Source organism: Erpetoichthys calabaricus, chromosome 8 (assembly GCF_900747795.2).
Source record: "Erpetoichthys calabaricus chromosome 8, fErpCal1.3, whole genome shotgun sequence".
Lineage (NCBI taxonomy): Eukaryota > Metazoa > Chordata > Cladistia > Polypteriformes > Polypteridae > Erpetoichthys > Erpetoichthys calabaricus.
Window position 1 is genome coordinate 120,138,439 of NC_041401.2, and position 25,932 is coordinate 120,164,370.

General features: G+C 38.7%; 2 protein-coding genes across 2 annotated transcripts in view; both read right to left on the minus strand.

Annotated features, from left to right (window-relative positions):
- LOC114655979 (F-box only protein 6-like) overlaps positions 1 to 25,932 on the minus strand; it is a 1,212,211-nt gene that overhangs the window by 854,550 nt on the left and 331,729 nt on the right. The gene's annotated exons all lie outside the window — the stretch shown is intronic.
- The window catches only part of ajap1 (adherens junctions associated protein 1), a 275,515-nt gene that overhangs the window by 121,263 nt on the left and 128,320 nt on the right, over positions 1 to 25,932 (minus strand). Inside the window, exon 2 of the mRNA XM_028807328.2 lies at positions 23,718 to 24,460. Coding sequence (XP_028663161.1) covers positions 23,718 to 24,460 — 743 coding nt within the window. The remainder of the gene's footprint in view (positions 1 to 23,717; positions 24,461 to 25,932) is intronic.

Consider the following 25,932-nt stretch of genomic DNA (forward strand, 5'->3'; position numbering starts at 1 on the left):
ATCAATAAAAATTTGTTCATTAAAAAACATAAAAAACAGGGTACCAGGTTGTACCCTAAATATTTGTGTATTATTACCTGCAGGTTTTTAAAGCATTAAAATGTCTCTGAGATACAGCAATGATTTTAAAAAACAAAAATTAGCTAGGTTAATAGGAAAATTTATTTGAAAAAGAAAAAGCCTCATTATATAAAGAATAACATAGACAAGGTGGATTAAAAATGGATACAGAACTACATTACACCTAAAGAAAAATTATGGTTCTTCATCCCAAACATTGTTTTTCACAAAAATGGGTGACATTGAATTTCTCCTTCGTGGTAGTTTTGATGTTAATAAACTCTTATTTAAAAAATCTAACTTCCATAACCAAGCATTGATTTTCTACTTGATTGCATACAAACAGAATTTCTCCCCTCATAGATGTCTATTTTGGAACAATAAAGATATTAGTTATAAAAATAAAAAAAATTCTTCATCAACTGGTTTAGAAATGTTAAGCCATTAAACCATTTGCTTAACTATTCAGTGTAAGGGATTGCCTAACCCAGCTCGGATGCCCAAAAGATGGAAGGCTGGGGTAAAGGCAGCTGCTTTTGGGTTAGATGGCACCTCCCCTGGTTTACAGCGGTGCCCCCCCCAGATCCCCACAGGGCACCATAGGACTTGGAGTTCGAAATCTCCACCCTGTTGGAAGTGCTTGCAGACCAAGTGAGCAGAAGAGCAGAAGCACTTCCTGTTGGCCAATATAAAAGGACTGAACCTCACAGAAATGAGTCAGAGTCGGGTGGAAGGTAGACAAAGCTTGTGGGATGAGTGGAGGAGAAAAGACAGAAAAAGAAGATTAATTGTGTGTAATGGTTACTATTTACTTGTGGCAGTGCTGTTGGAAAACACTTTGTGAAGAGTTATAATGAAAAGCTCTTTGTGCTTTTAACTTGTGCCTGGTGTCTGTTGTGTTGGGTTTGAGGAGCAGCAGTGCCCCCTAGTGGCCACATCAGAAATATACACTTTCAATCTTGCCTGAAGAAGGGGCCTGAGTTGCCTCGAAAGCTTGCATATTGTAATATTTCTAGTTAGCCAATAAAAGGTGTCATTTTGCTTGGCTTTTCTCTAATATCAGCCAAAGAATTTGTGATTGTACTTGACCCCATGCTTTCTAGGCTTATTAAACTGTCATTGTGAATTTAAAGATAAACGATTATTTAATTCTAATAATGGAAGGTATGTGGATAAAAGAAAAAACTGTAATAAGTATCTTTGGAAATGTTATCAGCAACATACATTAACTTTAGCAGAAATCTTCTTGCTTTCTCAGTTTAAAGATATTATTTAGAAGGAAACTTATATCTTAAGAATTTACTATATTACCAAAAAATTTGAATCCCCAACTAATGCCCGAATACGGAGATTGTAAATAATATAAAATTCCATGTGAGACTTCTTGTCTGCCTAAATGGGGACCTACAAGTAGTGACAGGTGGCTTCCTGCCTATGCAGCATTTTGGCGACGGATTGTCCTTGAATGTGGCCAGGTTTGGATGTTGCCTGGGAAAGTTACCCTTCCCTTCCTGTTGCTTTCTCCGAGCTCAAGACAATGGACCTTCCCTCAGCCTATGCGTCAGTGTCATGTGAGTGCGCCACTTTTGGGAATGTGCAGGGGATGCCTGTGGTAAGGGTAGTTTTCAGACGAATTCCTGTTACTTACCCAAGGACTTACTAGGCACTGTTATCTAGGTGTTTGTGTCAGGGGTCATCATCTGGGGCTCTCACTCGACTCTAAATAGTCTGCATGACCCCCTAGTAGTTTGTAAATTGAGGATGGGCACAGCAGCAAGTGAGAGACAACAACCAGGTTGACAATTGCACAAAGCATGTTTATTAAAACCAAATCCAAACAATAAAGTGCAGAGAAGTCATTAAAATATACATTAATAATCCATTATAAAAATCAGAGCATTTGTGGAGTTCAGAAATGAACAAATGACTACTTTAAAATCCCATTAAGAAAGTTCCCAAGGCATCGGGTTAGAATTTTTCACAAGTCACTTGTGACTCTCTCTTTCTGTCTGCCTAGCTGTGCCCACCTTCTTCTGACTGCCATCCCACCCACTCGCATTAGCTAAGACACTTTTAGCTGGCCCTCCATCTTCACAGGATATTAAAAGGTAACAAACTTTGAAAAGCACTTAAAACTATAAATAAATAAATAATCCATTAAAAATTAAATATTCTAAAATGTCAGTTCTGGCTTGGTTATGTGGGTTCTTGTTTGGCACAATCCTCTTCCTGCTGTTTTCCATCTTTTTCTCTCACTGCCACCAAAATGTCACAAGCCGCCTGTGACAGCAGATGCTTTGCTACCAGTTTGGGACTGACCAGGACCGGGATTGCAAAAGAGAGGCAGCAAACAGGCAGATTTACAAAAAAAAGATAGATTTTTACTTCCTAATTAATTAGTTAATAGAACTCACAGGTCTGGATGCAAATATTTACAGCAAAAGGTTAAAGGTTCAAATAAAATGCAAATAGCAAAACAACTATTTAGTGCAATCAGGAAAGAAAAATAAACTGAAAGTGAAAAAAGTCAAAGGTTTTTACCCAAATTAATCAACCTGAAAATCCCAGCCGGAATCTTAACATGACACGCATTAGGCTCCGTCCAAAACTGACAGTGGGGAGGCAGACAGTACTTGAAAATATAGAGATAAGTAGTACCCCCATTTTTTTCACTGAAACATATTTAAAAGCTGTGTAATGCTGCTTGTGCTAGCTCTCCTGAAACATCTTGCTTCTTCTGCCACGCTGTCTGCACTGCACTGACGTCCCAGTTAGGCTATTTTTCATTAATTTAATTATTTGTTTATTAAATGTACTGCAAAATAACAATAAATGAAAAATGTGGGCTAGTGATGAAGTTTTAGCAGGTGGAAGAAAGAAATGAAATTGTGACATGAAACAGATAATTGCTGCAGGGGTGGGGGGGGGGGGGGGGAATTGACCTTTGGATCCATCTTTGGTTGATGATAATAGTAAGATAATAGTAAGTGTTCAGAGCATGACAGGAAGTGGGCTGATTGTGAAGAAGGAATTGTAGAGTTATATATATATATATATATATATATATATATATATATATATATATATATATATATATATACTGTCACACACGTGCAAGTAGGAGGTAGCTAAAGGGCCTGAGTAATTGTAATTCCACAACAGACCAGGGGGCGGTGGGGTGAGCTGACTGTCTCTCTCAGTTCCTTGCAGACCATTCTCAGGAAATCCCACAAGGTTCCAGTGCCTCTGAAAACGTCACTTCTGTTTTCCAGTTCCTCTGATAACGTCATTTCCGGTCCTGACAACATCACTTCCAGTTTCAGGGGCCAATGAAGATGTCACTTCCAGCCCCGAACAACATCACTTCTGGTTCCGGCCACAATGATGATGTCACTTACTGTACTGGTTTTTAAAGCCGCCATCTTGCCTCCATTCAATCAGTTCTGTTTTGGACTCAGATCAGTGAACATCTCTGTTCATCTTTAAACCTATTTTGCTGGCGTGGAACAATATACTGGTGGCAGCCACAAACCTTTACGATATGTTTGCCTCATTCTACTCACAATACATACATATATATATATATATATATATATATATATAAGGTGGCGCAGGGAGACAGGAAATTTTCAGTTGACGTTCAATGCACGAATAAACACACATTTAATGATGAAATGTATTTTACAGGCTATGCAATTAATGATGGTAATCAATATCCACTTCAATATTCATTTTATGTTTTGAAGAAAACATCATGAAGGTGTTGTCCAATTCTCCATACACATTCTGACAGCCTGTTGTGGAAATTCTGCATTGCTCGACGCAACATGTCAAGAGGAATGCCAGCGATTTCATCTTCAATCCTCCGTTTTAGTTCAGCAATGGTTGCAGGATGGGTGCGGTACACTTGGCTTTTAATATGTCCCCAAAGAAAAAAATCACAAACAGTGAGATCTGGGGATCTTGGAGAAGTTGGTGGGATATCTTAAGAAGCCAGCCTTAAAAGCAGCTCTTGAGAGCATGGATATTTGTAGGTGCACTTTTACTGCATGTAAAACCCCATGGCTGACAGAGAGCCACAAATGCGGACCCTGTCCTTGGGTCAATTGCAAGTCCAGGAAGTGTGGCTGTGCTGTTCTAGTTAAGGGTTGAACCAGGAGAGGCTTAAGATTAGCACCATCTAGTGGTGAAATTAAACATTCCTATACTTGAGGAACAGCCTGTCGCTGGGCGATGATGTCATAAAGCTGTGCCCCAGAGAGTAAAAACAAAACAGAGAGCACATGTTTGTCTTACTTCCTGCTTTGAACATTCAGTTTGGCTTTAAAGGCATTGTCAGTATGTAGAAATGTTTATAGAAGTTTAATTCTCTGTTTTTAATGCATGTTTGTGAATCTGTTTATTATTTAAAGAAGTATTTTAAAGGTTCTAGCAACTTTCCGCTGTTATAAGTTTTCACTGCACTATAAAAGTACTTGTGAGCGTACCTTTTTCAGACTTTAACAGCTTTGCCAGTGTGCACAGATAACGTGTCATTCAAGTGAAGTTATTTATTTATTTTTTATATGTTTGTAAAGAATAAGTAATTCTCACATTATTGTATTTACGATTTATTTGTAGTTTTACCCTATTCCAACTGGCTTCAGTAAAGAAAGCAAACTGAAAACTCTTGTCTGTGTGGTCATTGGAAGGGAGTTTATCTGACTGTCGACTCAGGCAGGGCGCTTGAGGCAGAGGGCAGGACAGTAAAACGACACCTTCAAGCAAGCCAATTTACGGATGTTTTAGAGCTACGGCGGAGAGCTAGCAATTCAGCAATTAAACGCAAGCAATCGCTTTCAAAGTTATAATGACAGACGTACACTCTAAAGGTGGATCTAAGAAAACAAGATCGAAGGCATCATCTACGTCAACTCAATCTCGCAGTTGCTCATGCCGCTAAAGCTGAAGCAGCGTTCGCTAAAAAGGAGATTGAGCTTAAAATAAAGCAGGCGCATGTTAACGCGTCTCTAGAATCGTTGCAATTAGAGAAGAGAGCAGCAGCTGCAGAGGCAAAAGCTGATACTTTAGAAACTGTTATGGAGCAAGTAGATCGAAGCAGTTATAAAAAAATAGAGCTTCCAACAGAAGATCCAGTGCGGCGCACAAATGAATACATAGAAGAGCATGCCGTCTTTACAGACGCCCTTCCTATGCCTGTGCTTAGTGGTCCATACTTTGATGATCCTTACAACAGCCATTCAGCACCTCAACATGAATCTACTGTTGACTTTATACATCAGAATAATAAAGAGGAGCATGAATTCACAGAGCTAGATCCTGTTTTACAAGGTGCCAGCCTTTCTGAGCGATATTTTCTTCCTATGGAGAGTATAGCATGTTCTACTGGGGTCCCAGTCGTGAATGAAGACTTTGCACAACAAACCAGAATCAGTAATGTCTATGTGCCCAAGGTGCTGCAAAAGCCACATTTTACAGATCAAGCTCCTTTGAATGGTTACAACAACAGTGCGACACATGGGCTAGCAAATAAGAACAACACTCAACCCCAGGCTACTGCTCACAGCTACACAAGACCACATCAGGCGCATCCAGATGAGAATACAAATATGTCGGACTTTGTCAGGTTTCTTGCCCGACGCGAACTTATATCTACTGGCCTTATTCAGTTTAATGATCAACCTGAGAATTATAGAGCTTGGAGGGCATCATTCCTGAATGCCATCAGAGGCCTTAACCTTTCAGCTAGTGAGGAAATAGATTTGCTGGTGAAGTGGCTAAGCAGTGAGTCGGCAGTACTTGTCAAGCGGATAAGAGCTGTTTATATAAATCATCCACAACAAGGGCTCAGAATCGTATGGGACAGACTGCGTGAATGCTATGGTTCTCCAGAAGTTATTGAGAGTTCCTTATTCAAGAGGCTAGAGAGTTTCCCAAAGATTTCAAATAAAGATAATCGCAGACTGAGAGAATTCGGAGACTTGCTCATGGAACTTCAAGCTGCCAAGGCTGATGGTGATCTGTCGGGTCTTTCTTATCTTGACACACCTCGTGGAATCAACCCACTAGTACAGAAGTTGCCATTCTATCTGCAAGAGAAGTGGCTCACCACTGGCTCTAGATATAAAGAAGATCATGGAGTGCCTTACCCACCATTCAGTTTCTTTGTGAATTTTGTAAGTCAACAAGCAAGGATGCAGAATGATCCAAGCTTCATTATTTCAGCAGCTCATGAAGAGCCATGGGGACAGATTAGACAGACACAAAAGCACAATTCTCAGAAAGTCGTTGCTGTTCATAAAACAGAGGTCTCTTCTCAAAGCACACCTGCTGAACTTTCAACAAAGACTAAAGCGGATCCAGCAAAACAGTGCCCACTCCATAACAAACCTCACCCCCTTCCTAAGTGCCGTGGATTTAGGGAAAAGCCCCTTGAAGAACGGAAGGCTTTCTTAAAGCAACATGGGATTTGTTACAAATGCTGCAAGTCTGCAGTTCATGTGGCTAAGAACTGTAATGATGCCACCAAGTGCACAGAGTGTGAAAGTGAGGGTCACATCTCAGCACTGCATCCAGGACCAGCTCCATGGTTGTCTATGTCACAAACTACCACACCACAGTATGGCGGGGAGAAAAATGATAGTCCTAGTGAAGCCTACATTACTTCTGCTTGTACTAGGGTCTGTAGAGAGAATCAACCAAGACGCTCATGTTCCAAGATCTGCCTTGTAAAAGTGAGTCCGGAGGGTCGCTCACAGGAAGCTGTTTTCCTCTATGCAGTATTGGATGATCAGAGCAACAGGTCCCTTGTAAGGTCAGAGTTCTTTGATCTCTTTGGCATATCGGGATCCATTTCTTCATACACCTTGAAGACATGCGCTGGAACTGTTGAATCACAAGGTAGGCAGGCACACGGCTTCCAAATTGAGTCAATAGATGGAAGTATTACTCTTTCGCTACCAACAATGATTGAGTGCAATGACATTCCAAATAATTGATCTGAAATTCCAACCCCAGAAGTAGCGCTAAACCACCCACACTTGAGACACCTGGCGAAGTGGATACCAGAGCTCCACCTACAAGCCCCTATTATGCTTCTATTAGGTAGAGATGTCATCAGGCTCCATAAAGTACGTAAGCAAGTAAATGGACCACATAACGCTCCATATGCACAGAAGTTGGATCTTGGTTGGGTGATCGTGGGAGATGTCTGTATTGGAGATGTTCACAAACCGGACACAGTAAGGTCATACTGCACTAACATCTTGGAGAATGGCCGACCTTCATTCTTTAGGCCCTGCCCCAACCACTGCATTGTTAAAGAGAGATTCTGTGACTGTAAGCTGCCACTGCCCATCCTTCATCGTAAGGTCTGCTCTGCTGAAGAAGTGCAGATAATCTTAGATCAAGACTTATTTCAAAGAACAAGGGACGATGACAAGGTAGCTTATTCTATTGAAGATACACAGTTTTTAAAGATTATGAATCAGAGTGTCTTTCAGAATGAAGAAAATAGCTGGGTAGCTCCATTGCCATTCAAGGTTCCACGGCTACGTCTTCCTGATAACAGGTCTATGGCAGTACAGTGTTTAAAGTCACTACAACGCTCCTTTAGAAAGAGTCCTGAAATGAAAACTCATTTTGTTGCCTTCATGGAGAAGATGTTTCAAAATGATCACGCAGAGGTGGCCCCTCAGATAAAACCTGGAGAGCAATGCTGGTACCTACCTTGTTTCGGTGTTTACCATCCCAAGAAGCCTTCTCAGATCCGAGTAGTCTTTGACTCAAGTGCCAAATTCAAAGGTCTATCATTAAACCAGGTGCTTCTAACGGGTCCAGATCTCAACAACAATCTCATTGGAGTCCTCCTTCGGTTTCGAAGGGATCTCGTTGCCTTTACTGTGGACATACAGCAAATGTTCCATTGCTTTATGGTTCACCCAGATCATCGCAACTTTTTGAGATTCCTTTGGTTCAAAGATAATGATCCTGAGAATGATGTACTTGATTTTCGCATGAAAGTGCATGTATTTGGAAATAGCCCATCCCCAGCTGTCGCTATTTACTGCCTCAGACGAGCAGCACAGAAAGGTCAACTTGAGTTTGGTGAAGATGCCAGAAAGTTTGTAGAGCAGGATTTCTATATGGATGATGGACTGAAGTCCTTGCCTACTGCAGCAGCAGCAATCGACCTGCTCAAACGAACTCAGGAAATGTTAGCTTGCTCTAATCTCAGGCTTCACAAGTTGTTGTCCAACAGTAGAGAAGTTATGGAAGCTTTTCCACCTGAGGACCATGCCAGCACCCTAAAGGACCTAGATTTGTCAACAGGAACCATACCTATACAACATAGCCTTGGACTACTTTGGGACTTGAATTCAGATTGCTTCATCTTTCAAGTTCATAAAGAAAGAAAACCGTTCACACGACGAGGAGTTCTCTCTGTTGTAAATAGTTTGTATGATCCACTTGGGTTTGTTGCTCCAGTAACAATCCAAGGCAAAGCTCTTCTAAGGGAATTTATTAAGGAGTCATCTGATTGGGATGCACCATTGGCACCTGAAAAGGAGGAGCTGTGGGAGACGTGGAGACTTTCTCTACAAGAATTGCAGTCTCTTCAAATTCCAAGACCATATTCACCTATATCACTGTCTGAAGCAAAGTTTGTAGAGCTCTGTGTCTTCTCGGATGCTTCTGAAGGGGTAGTTGGTGCAGTCGCATATGTGAAGGCCACAGACGCCAATGGAAACTGTCATGTGGGGTTCATCTCTGGCAAAGCAAGATTAGCCCCGTGTCCTGAACATACTATACCACAACTGGAGCTTTGTGCGGCGGTTATGGCAGTGCAAATGGCAGAAACCATCACAGCAGAAATAGATATTAAGTTTGATGCAGTTACCTTCTACACTGACAGCAAGGTGGTGTTGGGATATATTCATAATGAAAAGCGGAGGTTTTATATTTACGTGAATATTCGAGTCCAAAGAATCCGGAGAAGTTCACTTCCAGATCAGTGGTATTATGTGCATACAAAGCATAACCCTGCGGACATTGCAACACGACCTATATCTGCTGCCAGCTTAAAGGATACAATTTGGTTTACTGGACCGGAATTCTTATCTCGACCTGAAATCGTGCCTCCTGTGCAAGAGACATTTGAACTTGTCAATCCAGCTCAAGATTCAGAAGTCCGGCCATTAGTTACAGTATGTCGCACGGCAGAATCTGCATGTTTGGGGTCTCAACGCTTCAACCGTTTTTCTAGCTGGATTTATCTAACCAGAGCTATGGGTAATCTAATTCAATTTGTTCGTCACTTTAAGCAAGCTCAAAATAAACCTGCTGAGATCTGTAGGAGATGGGATTATCGTGAGTCACTGCTAACACTGGACATACTAGCTCAGGGTGCAGCAGTCGTTATTCGTACAGTTCAAAAGGAAACCTACGCTGATGAGATTGAGTGTCTCAAATCACATAGAAGGCTCTCAAAGAAAAGTCCACTTTGGACTCTGGATCCCTTTATCGATCAAAATGGCCTGTTGAGAGTTGGAGGTCGGGTCATAGAGGCAGGTCTAGAGCTTAATGAGAAAAGGCCACTTATTGTGCCAGGATGACATCATGTAGCAACCCTATTAGTGCGTTACTTCCATGAGCAGACACAACACCAAGGACGTCACTCTACAGAAGGAGCAATCTGGTCAGGTGGCTACTGGATAGTAGGTGTCAAGCGATGTGTTTCTAGCCTTATCTTTAAGTGTGTTATCTGCCGTAAACTCAGAGGGTCCTTTGAAGTACAGAAGATGGCAAACCTTCCATCGGATAGACTCAGCATGGAGCCTCCCTTTACACATGTTGGATTAGATGTGTGTGGGCTTTGGACTATATCAGCATGACGAACAAGAAGCAACCACGGTGAGAGTAAAAGGTGGGCTGTTCTTTTCACCTGTCTAAGTGTCAGAGCCATTCATATCGAGGTCATTGAATCCCTAGATTCTTCCAGTTTCATTAATGCCTTGAGGAGGTTTCTAGCGATTCGAGGTCCAGTGAAGCACATTCGTTCGGACAGAGGAACCAACTTCATTGGTGCCTGCAAGGAACTAGGAATTCCCTCCAATTCTGATGGAATGGCTGTGCAGAAATTTCTTGCAGATCATGGTTGCACTTGGACATTCAATACTCCTCATTCGTCTCATATGGGAGGTGTATGGGAGAGAATGATTGGTATCACACGGAGGATTTTAGATTCAATGTTTGAACAAATGAGGTCTTCCAAATTAACACACGAGGTACTTACCACTTTTCTTGCTGAGGTCACTGTTATTGTGAACAATAGACCGCTGGTGCCTGTGTCAGCTGACCCTTCGGATCCGTTCATTCTCACACCTGCCACAATCCTTACTCAGAAAATGGGTTCTTTTCCTCTTCCAGTTGGGGAATTTGGAGAATCTGACTTGTACAAGCAGCAATGGCGTAGGATACAGAGCCTTGCTAATACCTTCTGGGATAGGTGGCGCAAGCAGTATTTATCTACCCTTCAGTTCCGTAGGAAATGGCAAATTAACCGTCCAGATCTTACGCTTGGAAGTGTGGTCCTTTTGAAAGACTCTCAAACGAAGAGGAATGACTGACCTTTAGGAATTATAACTGAAGTGTACCCTAGTAAGGATGGGAGGGTCCGTAAAGTGCAAGTCCGAGTCAATAAATCAGGTGGGGCCAAGATGTTTCTCAGGCCTGTTAATGAGATTGTCTTGCTTCTTCCTTCAAAGGATTTGGGAACAGAAGAGGAAAAAACAAAATAGTGGAATCCTATGGGATACCAGGCGGGGAGTGTGCTGTTCTAGTTAAGGGTTGAACCAGGAGATAAGGGTTGAACCAGGAGAGGCTTAAGATTAGCACCATCTAGTGGTGAAATTAAACATTCCTATACTTGAGGAACAGCCTGTCGCTGGGCGATGATGTCATAAAGCTGTGCTCCAGAGAGTAAAAACAAAACAGAGAGCACATGTTTGTCTTACTTCCTGCTTTGAACGTTCAGTTTGGCTTTAAAGGCATTGTCGGTATGTAGAAATGTTTATAGAAGTTTAATTCTCTGTTTTTAATGCGTTTGTGAATCTGTTTATTATTTAAAGAAGTATTTTAAAGGTTCTAGCAACTTTCCGCTGTTATAAGTTTTCACTGCACTATAAAAGTACTTGTGAGCGTACCTTTTTCAGACATTAACAGCTTTGCCAGTGTGCACAGATAACGTGTCATTCAAGTGAAGTTATTTATTTATTTTTTATATGTTTGTAAAGAATAAGTAATTCTCACATTATTGTATTTACGATTTATTTGTAGTTTTACCCTATTCCAACTGGCTTCAGTAAAGAAAGCAAACTGAAAACTCTTGTCTGTGTGGTCATTGGAAGGGAGTTTATCTGACTGTCGACTCAGGCAGGGCGCTTGAGGCAGAGGTCAGGACAGTGGCAGATAGGATGTCTCTGCCTCTGGGTGATCCTGGGACAAAAGACTGGTGGCATATATGTGCAAGCACAGAGGCAAAGCATCTGTGGCCGTATGGAGCCAATGAAGACCTCAGCGGTGTGGAAGAGTGGCCAATGAAAGCTGTAGTGGGTCCTTCCCACGAAGAAAATAACGGTCCTTTTCATGACTAATTACCCCCAGCATTATGCAGAGTGCTACATCCATTCCTCCTTCTCTTGCTCTGTGGGGTTGTTATAATATATAACTGCATGAAAATGTTACCTTTACAAAAGTGCTGCTTGGGGATGACCTTGCCACCTTTACCCACATGCTGGCCTGGAGTATAACAGTCTTGTTTTCTTTGTAAAGATCTTTAAAAAGTGGTTGCTGTCAAGTTGCTGTATATACTGCATTGGTTAATTGATTCTGCTCAGCTTCATGTATTTTGGCGACTATGCCAGGATCGCTGTGGGTAAGTTAATGAAGTCATAAACACAGGCTAAGAGATTTATTATTATCAAAATGCACATACATTTTAAGGCATATAAAAACCTTTTAAAGTTGTATGCATACTGATAATTTCATGGTACAGTATTTAAAATTGGTCTGATACTCTCTAGGTCAAAAAAAACTGGTGAAACTACAGAAAGACAATACACTGGGGAAGAAGATGAAGCAATATCCAGACAAGTACTGCCAGCTCAGTGAATAACAAGAGACAACAATCTACCATTAAAAAGTAAAATTCAAAGCAATGGTTTAAAGATGTAAAAACCTTAATTAGTGGTATTATTAAGGCCAACACTAATAGTATTAGAACCCTGCTCAGTTGAATAACCTAATTGTGATTTTCCACAACAGCAAGGAAATGGTGCACTTTGAGCACAGTTGTTAACATTTAACATGACAATGCCATGTAAAACAGAAATATCAGCAATTAGACAAGAGATAAATGTAACACTTTTTAATTAATCAGTTTGTTGAAGCAGTGTACAAGCTGTAAGTGAGGAAAGGATTAATCGTGCTCTCACTGAACCAGGAATACTACGCTAGAATCGAATTCCTCTCATGTATCAAACTTTAAGCAGTCATATTAGGTTGATAGAGTGATTTTTAAGATGTAATGGGGCCTGGAGCTCTGGAGTGGAATATAGAAAAAAGGAGAGGTAGGACAGCAAAAGAGAACAGAGAATTAAATAGGGAACTTTGACATTATAGACTAGTACCTATCTCTTTGCCTTTATCAGTAAAAACAATATTGGTATTAAAAAATGTGGCCAAAAGTTTTTTTAAATGGTTACATAATTATTCACTAGATAGAATTAATACAAAAACCTTTTACACTATGTTTTATTATGTCTGTCACAGTGGAGCAAAATAATTTATATTCAAACAAATATTTATGTTAATGGTACACGTTGTACTTGCTGGAAAATATATGAACTTCATTCCATTTTAAAAATATAGATTTATGAAAGCCAATTATTGGGAAACTAATAAGATGGAAACCGAATTTTATTATTCTTATCTTGCTTTTTCACTAGACAATTCTGGTTTTACACTGACACAGTTACAGTGACGTGGACTTCAGCTGTGAGTGGTCTCATCTCTGTCAATCTCTTACAATGGCAAAAGCAAGCAAGTGTAAACTTTAACCAATACCAAAACATTGTGCCTCAATAGTCTGCTCTGCTCAATATGTACCTAATTTTGTGAATAGCATGGCTCCAAACAAGTCACCCATGTACATGGTTAGACTGAATATTTTAAGCTAAAATTTTGTAAATGAAATACTCTTTCTATGTTTACAAAACAATTCAAACCCTTTTTCATGAGTGTGTGTGAAAACATTATATACTACATATGTGTGTGTGTGTGTGCGCACGTGTGTGTGTTCTGAGCAGACAGATAGCACTGCCTTATATGATTGTGCCCCTTTAAACGCTCTGAAGGCTACAACAGGCTATAATCTTTCACCAGGCATCTTTTGCTATTTCCTGATACAAAGGTAGTTTATATGTGCTGTGATGGACGGCCGGGGATCCTGCCTGGATGGGACGCCCTTTATATGAGAAGACCAGGGGAATGGGCGCACTACCAGGAGTACCTCCCCCGGGACACGAGAGGGCAGCCCCCTGGGTTTACATCGGGGTCACAGATTTGGAGCATAGAAGCTCAACCTGCTGGAGGTCCATGGTCATCACCAGGGGGCACCTGGACAGCTCCAAAGTCTGGACATACAGCACTTCCGCCACACCCGGAAATGCTGCCGGAAGAGGAGCAGGGTTCCTGAGCAGCACTTCTGCCACATCCGAAAGTACTGCCGGAGGTTAATCATGGGACACCTGGAGCACTTCCGGGTGCACTATAAAGGAGGCCACCTCACTCCATCCAGGGGCCGGAGTCGGGAGGCAGAAGACGAGGTTGTGAGTGAGGATTGAGTGGAGTTGGGTATTGGAGCACGGTATTGTGTGCAGGACAGTTTAAATAATATAAGAGTGTGTTCTGGACATTCTGGGTCTGTGTGTCTGTCTGTAGCCAGGCTATCTTCTACAGTGCTAAAAATCCTGTTGATAGCTAAGTAAACATATTTATGTTATTTTAGAGATTACTCTATGCAAACATTTTCCCCGCATCTAATGAGACTGAAATGGCATAACGCTTCTGGTCCAGACAACATTTCTCCCACAACACTAAGACATTATGCTGATTATGCTGCATTTACAGAAATTTTCACTCAGTCTTTGGCTCAATATAAAGTCACAGTTTAAATGAATCAGAATTCACCCCTGTCTATATAATTTCAGGTCAGTGGCGAATGATCTCTGTACTAAGGAAGGCATCTGAATGTCTGATTCTTCAGCATCTTAAGTCTGCTACAGATTCTCTTCTTGACCCACTAAAATTTGCTAAAACGTCAGTTGAGTATGCCGTAACCATGGCTGTCCACTACATCTCGCATCATTTAAACATCTCTGCTACTCATGCCCATATTGAATCTGTTGATTTTGGTTCTGCACTTAACACAATCATACCAGAGCTTCTTCATAGCAAACATCTCAGTATGAATCTGGACTGTACAGCATGTCCTTGGATTTCTGACTTTCTGTGGATCAGATATCATACAGTGAAGATTGCCAAATATGAGACAAGGCCCCTGACCCCAAGCACAGGATCATCTCAGGGCTGTCTGTTTCTCTTTTTTTTCTCTCTCACAATACCAATGACAGCACCTTCAGTGACCCATCTATTAAGGTGCTAAAGTTGCTGATGACACCACCCTGATTGGCCTGATAACATATGGGGACAATGTGCTACTTTGGAGGGAGGTGGATCAGCTGGGGAGGTGATTCACACTCAACAATCTTAATTTGAATACCTTGAAAACAATGGAAATAGTTGAGGATTTTTGGAGGCACTCCATTCTACACCCCTAATTATAAATGGTGTCATTCTGCATAAGGTTGAATCTTGTTTTAAAATTTTTGTCTTGTTTAAGGTCTGGAATGAAATCACAATTGCAATGTCAAAAAAAAAGCTCAGTAATGCATTTTTTTCCTTCAAATTAAAAAGTTTAACCTGCCTCAATCAGTGCTAGTACAGTTTTATTGAGGTGATAGTAAAAACATCCTTACTTTCTCCATTAACAGTCTGTTATGGCAATGCATCTACTCACTAAAAACTATAATCACTAAAATATAGCATGGTATTCAGATGGAAGGAAATATTGTACGCGTCAGCAAACATGCCAGAAATTTAATCAAAAACTGCACTCACCTGGGCTGCCATCTCTTTCAGTCATTACCAACAAAGAAATGTTACCAGTCAGAAATTTAACAAAAAAACACAAATTCCTAGACATTTTAATAGTTACTTTCCTACTGCAGTCACTATGATTAAACACAATCTCTAATTTATCTCTGTCTTTTCCTGATTTCTAGGCTCCTACATCCAATCTAAATTATGTTTATTTCCTAAACACTTGATATATTGCTGGGTGGAAGTGCAATTCTAAATTGTCAAATTGTTTTATATATTTTTTGATTTCTGCAATATATTTTTTACTACTAATGCACAGTAGAAAATGTTGTGGTGATGTCATGTATTGTTCATTGAGCTGTTAATTGTATTTACCTTGTAACTTTATATGTATGGATGTAACACCAAGAGAAACTGATAGCAACAATGTAGCCTGACAATGAGGTTCCCGTTCAAATTTCTGTTGCATGACCAGTAGTGGACACTTCCTGCCTACAGTATCTAGAGTAATTACTTTTGAAATTTTTAGGGAGTGTTATAGCTAGTCAACTTGCTACAAGTGCAGTAGATGAAAAACTGAAAGAGCATTAGGTCAATGCTGAAAATACAGTGAACTAAACAAAAATGCTGAAAGGTATACAATGGTAGAAAGTAAGATGAGACAAGATATTTGAGTCATGAGAGTGGCTAGTGAGTGATTTGTGTCAAATGGCCACAGGTAACATTTTATTTATGCATTTTGCAGTGATGGACTCAAAGCATTTGATTCTTGTAAAGTCAAGTGAGATATATGTACATACTAAATTTTGTCAGATGTTATGATCTCTAGTTCCCACTCCCAGTGTGTGCTAAATCTCCTAAATAATACAGACACTAAATTTCATAAGAAACTATTAATATTACAGAATTATGGGAATATGGATAAAATAAGGAAAATGTGACAATGAATACATTTGTAATTATCACAGTTACCCACATGTTCACAAACAAAAAACTTTACAATGTATTTTTATTATACTATAACAAATTATGAAATTGCACTTATATTGCATTTAAAAATACTTAATATTACTCTTAGTACTGTAATACTGTGACAATACATGTGTCCTTTTACAAAGTTACCTGATAATTTGTTAAAACTCTGCTTAATTTTAATGTATGCTGTCTATGGCACTTTCATTTAATGGCAGTAAAAGCTGGGTGGAAAAAAGAGAAGAAAGAAAACCAAACTCTGTTCAGCTTTTTGTAGTAGTAACTAATAGTGAGGCCTGGTGTGGACCTAAACTTTAAATCACACATTAACCAGATTACAAAGACTGTATTTTTTCACTTAAGGAATACAGCAAAAGTTATACTTATAACTTTACAAGGCGCTAAACAATTAATTCATACTTTTGTTTTTAGCCAACTGTATTACTGTCATGCACTCCTAACCGGACTACCTAAGAAACACATATATTGTTTGCAATCAGTGCAGAATGCAGCAGCCAGAATCTTAACTAGAAAAAGAAAATTTGACCACACCTCAAAAGTTTTAGTGTTGTTACATTGGTTACCTGTGTTGTTCAGAACTGACTTTAACATACAACTGATGGTTTATAGTCTTAAATAATCCTGCTCTGTCCTATACACTCCAAGACATAACGTTAAATCTTCAAATAGAGGTCTACTTTTAATTCCAAGAGCCAAGCTTAAAAGAAGTGGTGAGGTGGCCTTTTCTGTTATGCATCTAAATTCTGGAATACTTTACTATAGAAATTTGCCAGGCTAATACTTTGGAATACAGTGGAACCTCGGTTTGCGAGTAACTTGGTTTACGAGTGTTTTGCAAGACGAGCAAAAATTTTTAATAAATTTTGACTTGATAAACGAGCGAGGTCTTGCAGTATGAGTAGTATGTATACGCTTTGTCTGCTGAGCGTCATGTGATCACAACTGAGCTGATTGTTCTTCTCTCTCTCTCTCGCTGTGGGATTGTGGGTAATCGTCTCCTATTCTCCGGAGTCGGCGTGCCTCACTCATATAGTCAACATCCGTACGAGCGTATACTGTTTACTGCAGCATTAGCATTGTGACTGTGTGTGCGCGCGCGCGCACGCACTCATGTGTATGTGTGTGTGCTCGCGCGCGCGTGTGTACTGTGACGTGCGAGTCCCCGTCTTGCACCCTAAAACACGAAGCTGAGTCTCAGTACTTTAGCAACACCAGCTTTATTCAGCTTGAAACAGCAACAGCACGGTTATTTATTGTAGCGGGATCTGCCGCTCTCCTATACACAGACACAGCAGTCAGGCAGGGCCCTGCGCATTTATAATGTTCCTTGTTCCTTGTATCACCCATCGACGGCAGGCGCTTATAGCATGTCCGCGATCTTTTTGGATTCGCTTTTACGGTGAACTGCTACAGCGCTGGGAGACTGCGATTGCTTTGGGACGCTCTTCTGCGTGTCATCCCGTTGGGTGCAATCCCACAAGATTTTAGAAACTCACTCACACTAGCCATGATTCTTTTCAAAGGTAAAGTGCAGGTTAATTTGTTTCATGTATTTTTACTTTATATTTTGTATTAATCATTTTTATATGAATAGTTTTGGGTTGTGCAACAAATCATCTGAGTTTCCATTATTTCTTATGGGGAAATTCATTTTGATATACGAGTGCTTTGGACTACGAGCACATTTCCGGAACGAATTATGCTTGCAAACTGAGGTTCCACAGTATTTAAAAAAAAAAACTGCTAAAAACTCATTATTTTAATTTGGAATTTTTGTAGCTACTTTTCAGTTGTATTCCTAATAGACTATACATGGGCATAGAATTTTTGAATTCTTCAGGGATCTGAAAATTGTACAAATCCCCACTATTTTCTGCTTTTTTTTTTTTTTTTTGAAGCAATTTTTTTTTCACTTTTGCAGCATAAATTAATTTATCCCAGAAATTTGTGTTTTAAGTGAAGCATTAATTTAAATAAATAAATTAATCTGTTTTACTTATGTTGTGGTCCTGTTCTGGTCATTATTTTCTTTCTAATTCTTTGTCTTTTTAATTAGATACTTACATACTTTTTATCATGCTTAAAAATGTATTCAGAAGACAGTCTTTTAAGAGATCCCTTTACAGATTCTTAAGGGATGCATCTAAATAATGCAGCCATCAACATCCATCACCCTCTCTCACAATTTAAATAAAGCGAATGATGAGCTCTTACTTTATACACTTGTTAAGGGTCAATATCTCTGATTGATCAAGCAAGCTCATTCTATGGTATTTTCAGACAGCCACCTTCTATGACATAACATTCATAGAATGATAATAATATGTTTAAATAGATTATCACCAGGGAAAAGTACAATTTTGTATAAAACCCAGAATTCTAGTTTTCTGTTACATATAAAAGAAGTCACAAAAATCAGTGACAAACATGATTAGGGATTGTTGCCAGAGAATAATGTTTCTCAATAACTGAAATGAGCAAAGATTTGCCAAGAAGAGTAGTAGCATTAGGGCATCCACTGTGTCTCAGTGGGGTAGATACATTTATTTTTTTTCTTAATTTTATTAGTAATTTCATTTTTTATCCCTTCCAAATATTGTCCTAAACTGAAGCAAAGGTGCTTGAAGCAACGCCTTACCCAAAATAATCACTTTATTTATGCTTCTCACTATTTTATTTTGTGACATTTGAATACTTCTAGTAAGGTTTCCTATAGTACAAAATTCACAATGCTTCCTATGCATGCACTCCCTAACCCCAAAAGGGAAGCAGCACAATCTGACCAATCACAAATGGTGATTGAGTCAGAAAAAGCAGGCCTTGAAGAACCCCATATTGCAGTAGGAGAATAGACTGAAGCAGCACATTCTGTACTTAGAGCTAGTTGAGCTGCCAATCTGGCTGGCCACCACAGGTCTTCAATTTATTCAGTAGTAACAGTGGTTCACCTTTTTTCTTCTACAACAGTTGGATATACAGTAATATGTTATCAGAAAATTATAAAAAACGTCACACATAAAATGATTTACAAATGAAAGAACTGATAATAGAGTTGAATGCAATTGAGTAATTGTACAGTACACAGGGAAAATAAAATTAGATCAAAAATTAATAAGGTGAAGGATAAAGTGAAATGTTATTCTGTGAAAATTAATTTGATAAGTGAAACCCTGAAAAATGTGAAATTGCTAATAATGTAATTTTGGACAAATTAAGATTCTGAGAATGGAATTCGCTAAATGAACTTTCATTACTAAACTGAACAAGGTTAATCTGTGAAATTTCGGGTTAATGTAAATGTACTAAGCAGCACAAGGGATAAAAGAGAGAATTTGTTCAATATCAATCGTATCAGTAATTTTCATGAATTTCCAGAAATAAAGACCTGTGCATAATGGCATGTAATGTGAGTTCCCAAGTCAAAACTAGATAACTATCAGTGTCAATCATCAATATCAAACACTAAACCAAAATTGTAGTCAAAAGAAACAAAGCTAGAGCCCTAATGCTACTTGGATAATTGCGCTTCTTTCATACTATTTTTTGTTGTTAGCACTTTTGTCTTAAACCCAATACCCCGATAACAATCTCTCAAACAGACAGAGTATATTGATAAAGCAGAATGTGACTTTTTGTCACATGGTTAGAAACAGGTGTAACAACAGTAAACAATATGGCTGTAGCTGTAGTTTGAATAACACAAAATGGTAGTAACCATACAAAACAGAATTATGTCACCAGAATAATAAATCAAATAAAGTAATAAACATGAAAGAATTCTAAAATGGCACCAATTAAACCAAGAAAGTTAAAAATGCGCATACATAAAAGGTATAATTTCTGCTCTGGTAGAGATATATTCTGTTAGCCCTGTCATGGATTAAAATGGAATGTTAAATCTAGGGTCTTTTAATATTCCATAAGCAATGAGAGACAAGAGATTGATTTCTTGACCACTATTATTGGGATGGGATAAGGGCTTCACAGAACTAAAAAAGTTTATGTGGTTTATTAATTTTACTAATAAGTAATTGATACTGAAACAATAATGATAAAAGGGACCAATTGGATAATGAAGACATAATTTTTTTTAAAAGGCCCAGTGGTAGTTTGAACTATGTTTGGAATCTGCACCTAGTTTATTATTATTGGAATCAAAGATGCAAGTGTGGAATTTTGGTAAAGAGACATCTGGGGATGAATCAAGAATTTGTTCCACTTCATATAGTAATATGAAATGGCTTCATAAGTTTTAGACAGATTAAGCATGTAAGGAAGATCTAAAGGAACAGTGGTGTTAGGTTAGAATTGGGACATAACCTCAAAAGATATTGTGCAAAATAATAATCTCCCCTTAATAACTTATTATTAAAATGTTTATAATAACCCTAAACTTTGTCTTGCAGAATTATTTTCAAATTTTCTACTATATGCTCAATGTAAGTACTTCTCTAGGAAAATATTTATTTTTGCAATATGTGAAATTGTTTTTGTGCCAGGTGCTACAAGCCTGTTTCTTGCTGATTGAGCTGGAACAACTGGCCTTGCAGTGTTCACTATACCTCAGAATGTGTGTTCTTGTGCAACTTGAACTTTGTTTGTTTAATGATGAAATTTGAAAGCAGTTATCCCATATTTAAATGAGGACTGCCATTTTTTTAATCAGTTCAAGCTTTTCCCCATTAAGGCTATGTAGTACACAACAGCAAAGTGGTATTTAGATTTATTTATTGGCTGACGGTTTTGTCCAAGGCAACTTACAGCATTTAAGATAAAATTGGTTACATTTCTTTTGGTTTTTCAATTGGAATACAGACAGGTAAAGTGACTTACTCATGGTTTCAGAGTGTCAGTAGCAGGATTTGAACCCGCAACCTCTGGTTTTGAACTTTAAAACCTTAACTACTATGCTAAACTGCAGTCAAGTATCATTTCCTCCTTAAGGCAGCCACAGTAAGTTGGAATAAAAAGAAAGAAAACTAGACCATAATCAGGAACATCATTAACAAGACATTATGCTGCATCTTAATTTTCATGCACTGCTGAGGAAGACCTTGCTATATTTGAAAAAGCACTAAGAAAGCCTACTTTTGCCCCTTCATTTCATGGAAAAGAAGCCAACAATATGATGCTTCTGTTTCATAGAAGTGCACAGTCTTAAAGCAAAAACAGGTATGCAGGTAGAATATAATTTTTCAATTGTTTACTGGTGTCATGCCACTGCTATTTTAATATATATAAATGATGTAGATTGAAACACAAATAACAAACTAGCTAAGTTTGCAGATGATACCAAGCTAGTTGGATTGACAGATAATCTAGAATCCATTGAATCATTATAGAGGGACATACAGGTTTGGGCAGGTTTGTGGAAGATGAAATTTAATGCAAGTAGGTACACGGAGGTATAACATGTAGGAAGTAAAAATGTGATGATTGTATACACAATGGGAGGTCTGAAAAATGAAAGTACACTTTAGAGAAGGATTTAGAAGTTGTAGTTGATTTGTCACTATCAACTGTCAGAAAGGGGCAGCATGGTTACGCAGTGGTAGCGCTGCTGCCTCGCAGTAAGGAGACCTGAGTTCTCTGGGTGCGTGGAGTATGCATGTTCTTCCCGTGTCTGTGTGGGTTTCCTTCAGGTGCTCTGGTTTCCTCCCACAGTCCAAAGACATGTGTGTGTGCCCTGCGGTGGGTTGGCGCCCTGCCCAGGGTTTGTTCCTGCCTTGCGCCCTGTGTTGGCTGGGATTGGCTCCAGCAGACTCCCGTGACCCTGTGCTAGGATATAGCAGGTTGGATAATGGATGGATGGAACTGTCAGACAGTGTTCAGAAGCCATTAAGAAGCCAGTCAGACAGTGTTCAGAAGCCTCGATGTTAGAAGCCATTAGTCTTTAGAATGTTAGATTATATAGCATGATGAGTAAACACTCCAAAGCTTCTCTCCATATCTGTTATGGAAACTGTACTATCTAGCTGGCAACATTGATGGATGTATAGTCGGTAGCATCTCTAAAGCTTTCTAGTTTACAGTGCATGCCTAGAGGTATAGAATTTTACACACCTTCACTGAGATTATAAAAAATACACCCAGTCAAGAGAAATAGGCATGTGGCTCACTAAGTCATATGTTTCAGTAATTATAATAAAAATTTTTATCTATCAGAAATTTTTGGAATCAAAATAATCTGTAATGCACAGCTTTATGAACAATTTATTGTGGTAACTTACTGTACTCTGCATTGCTTACACTCCTTATCTCACTAATAAAAATCCAACACCACCTAATAGAACACTGTGAGAAGAGAGTGCATTATTTTGCCTAAAATTACAAAAATCACATTAATTTTTTAAGGAATTATTCACATGTTTTTGGAAAATTGACAGACATTTATTAATATTGTTCTTAATAAATGAAGCATACTCAGTTTCTACAATCCTTTAGAATACATCAACCTTTTTTGAGCATTTTACTTAATATTAAATCTTCTGATGTCTTCCTCTTCTAATTCTTCTAATTCTAAGACTTCTAATTTATTCATTTTTTAATTAATTTAACTTATAAAACCTATATAATTATTTGAAAAACATAAATTACATTTTTGCAATTGTAGTCTCTGTTTCCATTTTGTTCAATAGAACCCCACAACATTCAAGATAAACCTTAAATAAAAATGTGTTAAAAATTCTATAAAAAGAAAAAATATGCTAGCAGAGTAGCAACTAGCTGATAAGACTGAAAAAATGTAAAACTGAAAGAAAATAAAGAATTGTAAGAAGATTAGTAGTAAAAAGATCTTAGAAGAATTTGACAACAAAAATAAATCCAATAAGAACTAAAAAAAGCATGATTTTATGACATGTCAAAAAATCATAACCTAAATCCAAAAAAAGCAAACATTAATATTAATAGACAATCTGGATTTAAATTGTAAAAAAATCATCCCCCCAGCTATTAGTATATACCATTTCATGCCTACATGTGTCATTGCTTTTTTCAAAATAGACTGACTTGCAGCATCCATGATGTTAATCCACTATACATGTGGAGTCCAGATGGACAGTATTCAGATCCATCTCTGAATTTTATGTAATAACATGTAAAAATCACAAAGATTAATGTCATGTGGTATGTTAGAGATTCTATCTGAATTTCAAACTCATATGTACCCCTGAAAATCAGTTTTACTGCACAATTATCCTGGTAGTGAAGGAGGTTCTAAGACATTTTTGGATGAATATAATCAGAATCCACGAACATCTTCTAAAGAACTCAGGCGAATAGCTTCTGATGCCTTCTAGAAAATGGACATCAGGACAATGAATGTTTACAGAAAATACACTACTAGGAAGGTGTTTTGGATATATATGTGTGTGTGTATGTGTGTGTGTATATAAATATATATGTATATGCAAATATTACATATCTTTAAAGAGGGTTACCTGCTGTATCTCCAATTATTTTGGGTGGACGGGCAGTCTCACCAAGGCTCCAGGTATTACTTGATTTTGTTGTGCTTTTTCCAGGATAAATAGTGATTACGGAAGGGTTTTTTGTTGTGGATGACCTAGACCCTTTAATTAGGGCTGGGGTAGTTGTAGTCACTACAGGTGTAGTTGTTGTTGTTGATCTGGTGGACTTTGGAAAGCCTCTGTTTTTGTGTTGTACCTCCTCTGGCCCTGTGCTTGTCACCTCATCCCCAGTTGGTCCCCATTCTATAAATCCAGGCACAGTTGTTGTTCGTCCCTCATAGTTATACTCATAATCTTCCTGTTCATATCCACCAATCTGTCTCCTTGGCCTTTTCAAAAATGTCACTTTAGCAGAGTTTCTTGGCTGAGAAGAAGTCAACATGTTCACATTTTCATTGGAAGAATGTTTAGCCTGACAACCTCTACAAAGAGAAGCTTTAAGTGCCATTCTTTGCTTAATAGTTTTAATGGATGGGTCCTTTAAAGCCTTGTCCCATTGATGTTGATTTAAAATTCCCCATTGTTGTCTTGTCTGTAAGTTCTGATGGTGACTGGGAAGTTTATGTTTGAACAAAGACTTAGAGAAATGTTTGAACCCAGATCCTTGAGTTAGAGGACTACAGAAAGAGAAATCCATGGTAAAGTGAATTATGGTCAGCATAATCCAAATGTGGCATCCAGCAGATGTCCAGTGTCTTGAAGCAGGCATTGAACTACAGGGGGAATAAAAATACATGTGTAAGAAAAAAAACTTGTATTGAAACAAAAACAAAGATATCCATGAAAGGATTTGAGCTGTATATAAAGATTTTTAAAAACTTAAAGGAAATTTAAATTCTAAAATATGGACACATTAAAAAACACTTATGTTTGGAGGAGAACAGACTATTACACCTTATAAACAGTACTTTGAAAATTCATATTCCCCCTCAAAATCCAAAATAATGGCAAGCTGAGATATGAAGGGTCCCAAAATGCTGTCTACTACTACATTCCAGGTAAATTCTTCAATATATCCAAAGATTATGGGTGGGGAGCGCTGTTCTATTTTTGTTTGTATCTACTGCACAATGCACAATGAACTGTGGGGAGGATAAGTTTAAATATATTGTTGACAGATGGAATCATACTAGTGCGGAACATTTCAGAAACTGGCTGCATGTTCTGTAAGAAGTAAAAAGTTTAGCATGCGTTTGCAGAGTTTGCAGTGATACCCCACGGACAACCAAGAGTTTTATAGGTAGTAATAATTTAATTCAAAATAAGTATTTTAGTTTTCATTTTTTGTATAAAGTAGTCAATGAGGTAAGTATGAAAGTTAAACTATGTTTAATCTGAAGTTTGTTTGTGCTAAATGTTAGCTTTACATATGCAAATTAGTGCTTATCCAGTAAGATGCTATTGTTTGTTAAGAACCAGGCTTTTGTTTTCAAGATTTAGCATAAGATTTTTATTAGTGAAATACTGCACATATTAGTTGTTAAAGTGTGTTCGGATTTATTTAGATTTATATTAGCATTATTTCAAATGTAATTACATGTAGGTCTAGGGAAAATATTAGTGAGATAATGAAGTAAATATAGTTTTCTGAGTAGGTTTATGTTTCTAGTTGTGCCAGAGGGCTGGGGACCCTACTCAGCTGGGACGCCTGGACGGTTCACAAGAGGGACGATACCTCCCCTGGGCCACGAGAGGGCAGCCGCCCGGGTTTGCTTGGGGGCCACTGGAACGGAGCTTAGGGAAGCTCATACCTATGGGAGGACGTGGCCACTGCCAGGGGGCACCTGGACGGTTATGGAACCCTGGATGGAAGCACTTCCGCAACACCAGGAAGTGCTGCCGGAAGAAATCCCAGGGACACCCGGAGTGCTTCCGGGTGCTCTCCTGACACTTCCACCACACCAGGAAGTGTCGTCAGACGGAGCACCTGGAGCTCATCCGGGTCATTATAAAAGGGGCCGCCGCCCTCCAGTAGACGGGCCAGAGTTGGGAGGAAGGAGATGGAGCTTGTGAGGAGGGGAGTGGAGGTCCAAGAAAAAGAAATGAAAAGAGAGAGAGTGAGAAAGAAAGAAAGAAAGAAAGAAAGAAAGAAAGAAAGAAAGAAAGAAAGAAAGAAAGAAAGAAAGAAAGAAAGAAAGAAGAGTGTTGGGACAATGCATTGTGGTGCTGTGAAGAAAATAAAGGA